The sequence below is a fragment of the Cottoperca gobio genome, unplaced genomic scaffold (assembly GCF_900634415.1).
Source record: "Cottoperca gobio unplaced genomic scaffold, fCotGob3.1 fCotGob3_285arrow_ctg1, whole genome shotgun sequence".
In the NCBI taxonomy this organism is placed as follows: Eukaryota; Metazoa; Chordata; class Actinopteri; order Perciformes; family Bovichtidae; genus Cottoperca; species Cottoperca gobio.
The window spans coordinates 132,864-145,000 of record NW_021166895.1 but is presented as its reverse complement, the minus strand read 5'-3'; the positions used below and the strand labels follow the sequence as shown (position 1 = coordinate 145,000).

The following is a 12,137-nucleotide window of genomic DNA, read 5'->3' as shown; positions in this document are numbered from 1 at the left end:
GCTTCAGCGGCTTTAGTTTTAGTTTTCTCTGATGCTCCATGTCTCCACGTGAACCTTAATAAAGCTCTCCTTCATTTTGCATCGTTTTTGTCACAAATGTTTTCACACAGAACGTGAAAATTAAATGGTGAAAAAGCGACGTATGTTTCTTATCAACAACTTATAAGCAATCAGCTGTAAACGTGCACTACAGTTGTGTAGCCGAGTTTATGATGAGGATTATAAAACATTACTCCTTACCTTTCACAATAAAAGCCCTACACATGTAATATTAGCAGGCGAGTACTTTGCATTTTTGTGTCGTTTATTCGTGTAAAGACCTTTTTATTCGAGGAAAAATATATAGAAATATACGATATTGTGTCTTTGTGCCGTAAATGTAACTTCTTCACGACCCGGTTGCGGTTTGAATTTATAGTGAAAGCGAGGCTTAAAGTGAACCAAGCTGAACGTGATGGTGACATTTTATTGTGCAATCAACATTTACTTTAAAATGAGACGTTAAAGCTAAACATTTGTCTATTGCCACTTTAAATACGCTTAATTTAGTTTACATAAACACAGAAAACCTTTTTCTTCAACATAAACGACATTAAAACAAAATAAAATAAAAGGACTTTTGTGTTTGGATATTAAATAAATTTCATGGTGCTTAGTGTCGGAGGTCTTCAGGAGTCTGACGACATAAAGAGAAATTAAAGAGGTTCATAACCTTTAGAGCCAATAATATCACATGTTTTAAAAACAAAATGGATGTGAGTGACCTCCTGACCTCTGACCTCCTCAGGACAGCAGTTCCAGCTCAGACAGTCTGGAGTTTAAAACGCATCCCGTAAGTCCACCTGCGTCATGTCCTCCCTCCAGGGTGCATTGTGGGAAATTAAGTGTGTGCTGGAGGTTGTGGGTTCTGTTCTGATTGTGTGTGAGGTGAACGACGTGCAGCTTGCAAATATAAACTCATGGAGGAGCTGCGCGTCTGGACTTGCGTCACTAATTCTTTATTTCTGTCGGATCCAATCAGCTGTTTGATGTTGGGGGTGAACCAATCGACGCTGCTCCCAGCGCCATGTTTCCTCTCACTGATTTTGTGTGTGTGTGTGAGACTAAGTTTATTATTGTTGTTATTATTATTAGTGCTGAAGAGTTTCAAGCTTCACTCAATACGTCAACATTTTAAGTCTAAATCAACTTCTTTTTCTTATATATGTGATTTGTGTTTAAAGTATGTGCACAGATAAAGATGAGGCGGCACTAATATTATTAGTATTATACTATTAGTGGAGTTAGATTTGGTGGTGGCTGCGTAGGATTGTTTCAGACTCTGTGATCCAAACATTTCCAGTAACTGCAGATCGTTCAAAGTCCAAAAGTCAGCATTTAGAATTCACAACATATTTTTATCTAAGACAAATGTCATCATATTCAGTTTGTAGATATTAAATCAACCTTAGGTCCACTACTACTGTAATATATATAAATGTGGTGTTCCACAGGGATCAACCTTAGGACTACTACTACTACTGTAACATATGTAAATGTGGTGTTCCACAGGGATCAATCTTAGGACCACTACTACTGTAACATATGTAAATGTGGTGTTCCACAGGGATCAACCTTAGCACCACTACTACTGTAACATATGTAAATGTGGTGTTCCACAGGGATCAACCTTAGCACCACTACTACTGTAATATATGTAAATGTGGTGTTCCACAGGGATCAACCTTAGGACTACTACTACTGTAATATATGTAAATGTAGTGTTCCACAGGGATCAACCTGAGGACCACTACTACTGTAATATATGTAAATGTAGTGTTCCACAGGGATCAACCTTAGGACCACTACTACTGTAATATATGTAAATGTAGTGTTCCACAGGGATCAACCTGAGGACTACTACTACTGTAATATATGTAAATGTGGTGTTCCACAGGGATCAACCTTAGGACCACTACTACTGTAATATATGTAAATGTAGTGTTCCACAGGGATCAACCTTAGGACCACTACTACTGTAATATATGTAAATGTAGTGTTCCACAGGGATCAACCTGAGGACCACTACTACTGTAATATATGTAAATGTAGTGTTCCACAGGGATCAACCTTAGGACCACTACTACTGTAATATATGTAAATGTAGTGTTCCACAGGGATCAACCTGAGGACTACTACTACTGTAATATATGTAAATGTGGTGTTCCACAGGGATCAACCTTAGGACCACTACTACTGTAATATATGTAAATGTAGTGTTCCACAGGGATCAACCTTAGGACCACTACTACTGTAATATATGTAAATGTAGTGTTCCACAGGGATCAACCTGAGGACTACTACTACTGTAATATATGTAAATGTAGTGTTCTACAGGGATCAATCTTAGGACCACCACTACTGTAATGTATGAAAATGTGGTGTTTATATCAGTGTTTGACATACAGTATTTTGTAATATTGATCAGGTGACCCTTTAAAGTGATAGTGTGTGGTTGTATGCTCTCCAGACTCCATTGACAAAAACTATAATTTTACCTCTTAGAACTCGGGAGTTGCTAGTCCACCGCTACCTCGATCGGTCAGTTTGTTTGTGTTGTGTGACTTTGGTGATTTAAAGGGTTCACAAGGAACATTTTTAAACTCTTCCGTATTACACTGAACAAACTCTTTCCCAGAATGCAACAGGCTATACAACTGAAAGGCATCTCTTAGGTTGTGAAACTGAACATTTTAAATCGGGGTTTAACAGTTTCTGACACCAAACCTTCACCTTTCTCTCTCCCTTGCTGTCTCTCTTTCTTTCTCTCTCCCTCCCTCCCTCTCTCTCTCTCCTTGTTTCCCTTTAGCCGGTGCGTCTGGCTCCCCAGAGGGAGTTTATAAAGTCTCTGATGGGGATAGGTAAGCGTCTGGCGACGCTGCCGACCAAAGAGCAGAAGACGCAGCGTCTGATCTCTGAACTCTCGCTGCTCAACCACAAACTGCCGGCTCGAGTCTGGCTACCCACGGCCGCCTTCGACCACCACGTGGTGCGAGTGCCGCACACTCAGGCCGTCGTGCTGAACTCCAAAGACAAGGTTACACACACATTTATTTATATACTGTATATGTGTATGTATATATATATATATATATATATATATATACGCATACATATAGTCTAATATTTCTATTAGGACGGCAACGTATGATTATCTTCATTATGGATTAATCTGCGGATCATTTTCTACATTAATGGTTTAATAGTGAAAAATGTCCAAGGTCTTTAAATGTCTTGTTTTGTCACATTAATATGATATAAAACAGGGAAAAGCATAATAGCCATAATAAAAACAATGATGGAAATAAATAACAATAAATATACCAAAAAGACAGAAATATACGTTGGTATGTCATGTGACCTGTGTTGACCTCCGACCCTCAGGCTCCGTACCTGATCTACGTGGAGGTGCTGGAGTGTGAGAACTTCGAGACGTCCAGCATTCCCATCCGGATCCCGGAGAACCGCATCAGGAGCACTCGTTCTGTGGAGAACCTGCCGGACTGCGGCATGACGGCTGATCAGAGAGCAGGCAGTTTCTCTACCGTCCCCAACTACGACAATGACGACGAGGCCTGGTCTGTGGACGACATCGGAGAGCTGCAGGTGGAGGTGAGGGAGGATTGCAGGAATAAAACCAATAAAATCTTTAATGCTTTGGTACCTGATAGTACCTTGTTTCTTATTGAAAGACATTTATTTTTGTAAACATGTAATATCAGTGAGAAACAAATATACAAAATCGCCCCCATCGATCGTTATCCGCCAATATTTAATAAAGATATGCTCTCTAGTCGCTGATCCCTCATAATGCTGCTGAGTGGACAACAAATCTGCAGGAGAGCTAGCTAATGTTAGCTGATAGCGTTAGCTGTTAGCAACCGGTGAACGGAGCTTCTATAGAGTTAAATTATGATGCGTTCAGGCTCTATTCAGTAAAAATTAGTACTGGTTGAAGGTAAATTATAAGGTTATCATGATGTGTTCAATGTAATCTTGTAAAATGTAGTTTTTGGTGAGAAAGTTGAATAAATCCAGTTGTTTGCAGATGTTTTCAATATAAAATAGATATTAGATGAATTATGAGCTGTTTAACTTCCTAACACGAGCTCTTAGCAGCTTATAATACGTCATTAAAACTACTAATTTAAAACTTAATATTTAAATAAAAATACATCAATTTATTTCCTAATAAATTGAATTGTGTGTTTTTGAAAATGGCCACTTTAAATGACAATAAGAAAGTAAAAGGATAAAAATGTAGACATTGCTGTTAAAATATAAATACATAGAAGAGAGAACAGTAATAACACAGCAACATTATTCTTTAAATGTCTCTTTTCTTTATTTGCCTGTGTCTCCGCAGCTCCCAGAGATCCACACCAACAGCTGTGATAACATCAGTCAGTTCTCAGTGGACAGCATCACGAGTTTGGAGAGCAAAGAGCCGGTGTTCATCGCAGCAGGAGACATCAGGTATACACTAATTTTACATTTACATTTTAAATATGTATTTTGAATCCACAGAGCACATTACTGCGACACCCTATTAAAGGTACACAAATAAATAAATAAATAAGGAGCCGGGGGAGGGGGTAATATTCTGAGAAAAAACTCAGAATATCAAAGATTAAAGTGTAGATTAAAGATTAAAATGTATGAGAAAGAAACTCAAATATTCTTTGAGTGGTACATTTTACGAGAAAAAGCTTGAATAGTCTCTTATATAAAGTTGTAAATTTACTTGAAAAAACCTTGGACATTCTCTGAGAAATTTCTTCAAAATGTAAGTAAAAGTGTTAAGCAAATTTTGAGAAAGGCAATTATTTTGGCCGGTATAATTGTGACATGACATTTTCATATCGTCCCATGTCTAAAATCTCGACCTCATCAAACAGATAATGAATATGCATGTTTTAGGCGGCGTCTCTCGGAGCAGCTGGCTGTGGCTCCCACCACATTTAAACGGGACCCTGAGGACCCGTCAGCTGTGGCCCTGAAGGAGCCCTGGGAGGAGAAGGTCCGGTAAGTAAAGCTACCCTGTGAGTTCACAGAAAAATGTCCCACGTTTTTCCTGGAAAATCTATATATAACCTAAGCTATATATTTCTGACGGTTTATTTCTGACTATAGTCTATATTTCTGACTATTATATTTTGCTGACTTTATATTTCTGACTAGTATATGTTTCTGACTGTAGTATAGATTTCTCGCTGTAGTATAGATTTCTCACTGTAGTATATGTTTCTGACTAGTATATGTTTCTGACTGTAGTATATGTTTCTGACTGTAGTATATGTTTCTGACTATAGTATATGTTTCTCACTGTAGTATGTTTCTGACTGTAGTATGTTTCTGACTAGTATATGTTTCTGACTGTAGTATATGTTTCTGACTGTAGTATATGTTTCTCACTGTAGTATGTGTTTCTCACTGTAGTATATGTTTCTGACTACTATATGTTTCTGACTGTAGTATATGTTTCTGACTGTAGTATATATTTCTCACTGTAATATATGTTTCTGACTGTAGTATGTTTCTGACGAGTATTTATTGCTCACTGTAGTATATGTTTCTCACTGTAGTATATGTTTCTGACTGTAGTATATGTTTCTGACTGTCGTATTTATTTCTCACTGTAGTATATGTTTCTCACTGTAGTATATGTTTCTGACTGTAGTATTTATTTCTCACTGTAGTTATATGTTTCTGACTGTAGTATTTGTTTCTTACTGTAGTATATGTTTCTGACTGTAGTATATGTTTCTCACTGTAGTATACGTTTCTGACTGTAGTATATATTTCTCACTGTAGTATATATTTCTCACTGTAGTATATGTTTCTGACTAGTATATGTTTCTTACTAGTATATGTTTCTGACTGTAGTATATGTTTCTCACTGTAGTATACGTTTCTGACTGTAGTATATATTTCTCACTGTAGTATATGTTTCTGACTAGTATATGTTTCTTACTAGTATATGTTTCTGACTGTAGTATATATTTCTCACTGTATAACACACCACACACTCTATCTACACCCACCTTCTCTACCCCACCACACCACATCACACTACTACCCCCAACGTACCACCTCTCTCCCACACTTCTCACGACACAGCTCTTCTGACCCACACACACACCATCCACCTATCTCCCCACCCCCCACATCTCTCCACACATATCACACACACATATCTACACACACATATCCACACACATATCTACACACACATATCTACACACACATCTACACACACACATATCTACACACACATATCTACACACACACACACACACATATCTACACACACACATATCTACACACACACATATCTACACACACATATCTACACACACACATATCTACACACACACATATCTACACACACATATCTACACACACACATATCTACACACACACACACATATCTACACACACACACATATCTACACACACACATATCTACACACACACATATCTACACACACACATATCTACACACACATATCTACACACACACATATCTACACACACATATCTACAAACCCACTCTCTACCACACACTATCTACACACATATCCACACCACACATATCTCCACACATATCAACCCTATCCACACACAACATCTCACACTATATACACCACATCCACCACACACATACCCCCCAGGTGTGGTTACCTGGGTGGGTGTGTGTGTCTGCTCTCTGCTTCAGTAACCACAAACATTGGAACAATGGAGCCCCGCCCCTCCTCACCTGCTCAGGTGTGTCTGTGAGAGATCAGAATCAGAGTGGTGAGGCAGGTTCCTTCAGTCTCATCTGATTCACATTTTATTATAATGACGAGCTGCTCGGCGGCTCGACTGCATGCTGAACTGAAGAGTGTTACCTGCTGACAGGTGACAGGTGAGAGTCACCGGACTGCATCCTTCTGTTCAATAGGAAAACCAGAAAGAAGCTTAAAATGAGAGAAAAGTGAATAGAGTCTGGTTTCAGAGAACATGGACTGGAGTTATAAATAACTTACATATAATGTTACCTACTACAATATTTACATATAAAACATCCGATTAACTAATAAAGTTGAGAGAAGAAGCAAGTTAACTGTATATAAACCTTTCTCCATGTTAATACATCAGTAACAATATAATATTCCAGTAAGATACTAACGACATCCTGCTGCATAATCATTCTTTCTCCTCATAATATTTATGAAATGTTACTTTAATAACTTGAATTCAAAACTTTATCTTTTTATTATAATTAATAAACTTAAACTTTTAAATTGTATTTCAGACAAACTCTGCTTTGATTGATTTACTTTAAACCTGTCAGACATGAGGGCGTTTATAAACACGGCATCCTGCTGCTGTTGATGGTTTGTCTGTTTTGCAGGGCTCCTGTAATGGCCTCAAGCACCCACAACATCCAGGACATGGAGCTGAGGGAGGAGTGGCAGGACGACGGCTTCCCCAGGTCAGAGGTCAACTTCATATAACAACAGAAAACACTTCCAGTCAACAGGAAACACTAACTGTCAACAGGAAACACTATACCAGATTTATAGTTTCAGACTCAGCCTGAGAGTTACTGTTTGTTCTTCTTATCTCTTTCTGGAGCTGAAAGGTTAGAACAGTTTCTAACAGACTGAAGGTTTCCTGGTTATTTTTCAAAGACATTAGATGAATCAAATCAAATCAAATCAAATCAAATTTATTTGTATAGCCCAATATCACAAATTATACATTTGTCTCAGTGTGCTTTACAGACTGTACAGGTTACAACATCCTCTGTCCTTAGACCCTCTGTCCTTAGACCCTCGCATCGCACAAGGAAAAAACTTCCTAAAAAGAAACCCCAAAATTAAAGGGGAAAAAATGGAAGAAAACCTCAGGGAGAGCAACTGAGGAGGGATCCCTCTGGACTGTAGTATATATTTCTCACTGTAGTATATGTTTCTGACTAGTATATGTTTCTGACTAGTATATGTTTCTGACTGTAGTATATGTTTCTGACTGTAGTATATGTTTTTCACTCTATATATATGAGTGCAGAATGTATTTCTGACTCGTGTAGATTTCTGACTTAGTATATATTTCTGTCTAATATATGTTGCTGACTCTGTATTTTTGACTATTTTATATATATCAGACTGTAGATTTCTGACTTTTTATGACTAGTATATATTTCTGACTAGTATACACAGTGCATCCGGAAAGTATTCGTACCCCTTCACTTTTTCTTATTTTGTTATGTTACAGCCTAATTCCAAAATGGATTAAATTCATTTTTTTCTCAACAGTCTACACACCATACACATAATGACAAATTGAAAAAGTTTTTTTAGATTTTTTTGCAAATGTATTAAAAATAATAAAATATATCACATGTACATTTAGACCCTTTGCTGTGACACTTGAAATGAAGCTCAGGAGCTTCCTGTTTCTATCAATCATGGTTGAGATGTTGCTACACCTTGTGTGGAGTCCACCTGTGGTACATTAAGATGATTGGACATGATTTGTAAAGACACACACCTTTCTATGTAAGCTCCCACAGTTCACAGACCAGGAGGTCAAAGGAAGCCTGTGGAGCTCAGAGACAGGATTATGTCGAGGCACAGAGCTGGGGAACGTTACAAAACAATTTCTGCTGCATTAAAGGTTCCCAAGAACACCGTGGCCTCCATCGTTCTGACATGGAAGAAGTTTGGAACAACTAAGACTCTTCCTAGAACTGGCTTCCCGTCCAAACTGAGCAATCGGAGAGAAGGGCCTCGGTAAGAGAGGTGACCAAGAACCAGCTGGTCACTCTGATCGAGCTCCAGAGATCCTCTGTGGAGATGGAGAACCTTCCAGAAGGACATCACTACAGCACTCCATGGATCTGGGCTGTATGGCAGAGTGTCCGGACGGAAGCCACTGCTCAGTGCAGAACACACGAAAGCCTCTTGGAGATTCTCTGGTCTGATCAAACTCAGATTGAACTGTTTGGCCTCAATTCTAAACGTCACGTCTGGAGGAAACCATGCACCGCTCATCATCTGTGCACTACCATCCCAACGGTGAAGCATGGTGGCAGCATTATGCTGTGGGGGGGTTTCAGTGGCAGGGACTGGGATACTAGTCAGGGTCGACAGAAAGTACAGAGAGATCCTGAATGAAAAGCTGCTCCAGAGCCCTCTGGACCTCAGACTGTGCCGACGTTTCACCTTCCAACAGGACAACGATCCTCAGCACACAACCAAAACACCGCAGGAGTGCCTTCGGGAGAACTCTGTGAATGTCCTTGAGCGGCCCAGCCAGAGCCCAGACTTGAACTCAACTGAACATCTCTGGAGAGACCTAAAAATGGCTGTCCATCGACGTCCTCATCCATCCTGACAGAGTTTGAGACGATCTGCAAAGAAGAATGTGAGAAACTGCCCAGAATAGGTGCCAAGCTTGTAGCATCACACTCAAGAAGACTTGAGGCTGTAATTGCTGCTAAAGGTGCTTCAACAAAGTATTGAGTAAAGGGTGTGAATACTTATGTACATGTGATATTTTAGTGTTTTATTTTTAATACATTTGCAAAGAATTCTAAAAACCTTTTTTCACTTTGTCATGCGTTTGTGTTGTGTGTAGAATGTTGAGAATTTGTATTTATTTAATCCATTTTGGAATTGGGCTGTAACATAATAAAATGTGGAAAAAGTGAAGGGCTATGAATACTTTCCGGATGCACTGTATTTCTGACTGTATATATTTCTCATTGTAGTATATATTTCTGACTATGTTTCTGACTGTAGTATATGTTTCTGACTGCAGAATTTCTGACTAGTATATTTTTCTGACTAGTATATGTTTCTGACTGTAGTTCTGACTAGTATATGTTTCTGACTGTAGTATGTTTCTGACTGTAGTTCTGACCGTAGTATATGTTTCTGACTGTAGTTCTGACTAGTATATGTTTCTCACTGTAGTTCTGACTGTAGTATATGTTTCTGATTGTAGTTCTGACTAGTATATATTTCTGACTAGTATATGTTTCTGATTGTAGTTCTGACTAGTATATATTTCTGACTGTAGTATATGTTTCTGATTGTAGTTCTGACTAGTATATATTTCTGACTGTAGTATATGTTTCTGATTGTAGTTCTGACTAGTATATATTTCTGACTGTAGTTCCGACTTAGTATATGTTTCTGACTGTAGTTCTGACTATTATATTTTCTGACTAGTTCTGACTAGTATATGTTTCTCACTGTAGTTCTGACTGTAGTATATGTTTTTGACTGATTCTGACAGTAGTATATGTTCCTGACTGTATATTTCTCACTTTATGTTTCTTACTGTAGTGTATATTTCTTTCCCTACAGACGGATAAGAGAAGGATCTCCTTACGGTCACCTTCCTAACTGGAGGCTGCTGTCTGTTATTGTTAAGTGTGGGGACGACCTGAGACAGGAGCTGCTCGCTTTCCAGGTGCTGCAGCAGCTCAAGGTAACGCTCACCGCGCCAACATCACATGATCAAAACACGGCAATGACACACAGGAAACTCATCTCTCCTCTTTCTCTTCTTCCTTCTCATCCCTCTCTTCTTATAAAATGTTCCGCTTTGAGGACTCACTTTTGTATTCAGACGTTTGGTGCAGAAGATAATTCGCAATTCAAGTGTGTCGTTTCCTACAGATGGAAATCTGTTGCTAAATGTGCAACAAAGCATCTTTTCTCTTTTTTGAAATAAATGTATTATATAAATAAATAAATAAATACATGTATTAAACAAAACTAAAACTGGATAAAGCCATTAAACACATTCAGTATAAAATTAGAATAACATATACAACTATCCACTCCCCCCCCCCCCCCCCCCCAGTCCATCTGGGAGCAGGAGCGCATGCCCCTCTGGATAAAGCCCTATAAGATCCTGGTGTTGTCGTCGGACAGCGGGATGATCGAGCCTGTGATGAACGCAGTATCCCTCCACCAGGTGAAGAAACAGAGCCAACTGTCTCTGCTGGACTACTTCCTGCAGGAACATGGTGCTCCGACCACCGAGGCCTATCTGTCCGCTCAGAGGAACTTTGTGCAGAGCTGTGCCGGATACAGCCTCATCTGTTACCTGCTGCAGGTCAAAGACAGGTGAGGAGGGTCACATCCCAGCTGTGTGAAGTCTGACATGTTCAGTTTGTAGTTCAGAAACTGGCCCATCATTTATTTATTTATATATATATATATTTTTTTTTAATATAGAGAATTTTTTAAATATATTTTGTTTTATTTTACATAGTATTTCTATGTAATTATCTTTATTTTTTATATCTTTATTTTTATATATATATATTTTATATTTAGTTTTAAGTTTTGCATATTTCTAAAACTTTCAGGCATAACGGGAACATCCTGCTGGACGCTGAAGGTCACATCATCCACATCGACTTCGGCTTCATCCTCTCCAGCTCGCCCAAAAACCTCGGCTTCGAAACGTCTGCCTTCAAACTCACCACAGAGTTCGTGGACGTGAGTTCAGATGGTTAATAATGTAAACTCGGTGCTGTGGGTTTTATCTTCATCAAGCACAAATATCATGTTTTTATTGGTTTATTGTTTAATGATCGCTTAGTTTTTCTGCTCATTCTGTCTGCTTCTTCTTTCTCTTGTTATTGTTAGTACTGTAGTTAGTACTACAAATACAATATTTATTTATCAATCTGTCTCTCTCTCTGTGTCTGTCTGTCTCTCTCTCTGTGTCTGTCTGTCTCTCTCTGTCTCTCTTGTCTGTCTCTCTGTCTGTCTCTCTCTCTGTCTCTCTCTCTCTCTGTCTCTCTCTCTGTCTGTCTGTCTCTCTGTCTGTCTCTCTCTGTCTGTCTCTCTGTCCTGTCTCTCTCTCTGTCTCTCTCTCTCTCTCTGTCTCTCTCTCTGTCTGTCTCTCTCTCTCTGTCTGTCTGTCTCTCTGTCTCTCTGTCTGTCTGTTCTCTCTGTCTCTCTCTGTCTGTCTCTCTGTCTCTCTGTCTGTCTGTCTCTCTCTCTCTCTGTCTCTCTGTCTGTCTGTCTCTCTCTGTCTGTCTATTTATTATTCTTCCCAATTGTGAAGATGTTCTTGAAAAA

At 38.9% G+C, this 12,137-nt stretch overlaps 1 protein-coding gene across 3 annotated transcripts in view; it reads left to right on the top strand.

The window, feature by feature from the left end:
* LOC115005241 (phosphatidylinositol 4-kinase beta-like) overlaps positions 1 to 11,582 on the top strand; it is a 17,660-nt gene extending 6,078 nt beyond the window's left edge. For all 3 annotated transcript variants that reach the window (XM_029427028.1, XM_029427030.1, XM_029427029.1), the window contains exons 4-10: positions 2,849 to 3,076; positions 3,424 to 3,651; positions 4,406 to 4,515; positions 4,960 to 5,064; positions 10,404 to 10,527; positions 10,906 to 11,171; positions 11,417 to 11,582. In XM_029427028.1, coding sequence (XP_029282888.1) covers positions 2,849 to 3,076; positions 3,424 to 3,651; positions 4,406 to 4,515; positions 4,960 to 5,064; positions 10,404 to 10,527; positions 10,906 to 11,171; positions 11,417 to 11,567 — 1,212 coding nt within the window. In that variant the 3' untranslated portion in view covers positions 11,568 to 11,582. The remainder of the gene's footprint in view (positions 1 to 2,848; positions 3,077 to 3,423; positions 3,652 to 4,405; positions 4,516 to 4,959; positions 5,065 to 10,403; positions 10,528 to 10,905; positions 11,172 to 11,416) is intronic.
* Positions 11,583 to 12,137: the final 555 nt, after the last annotated feature.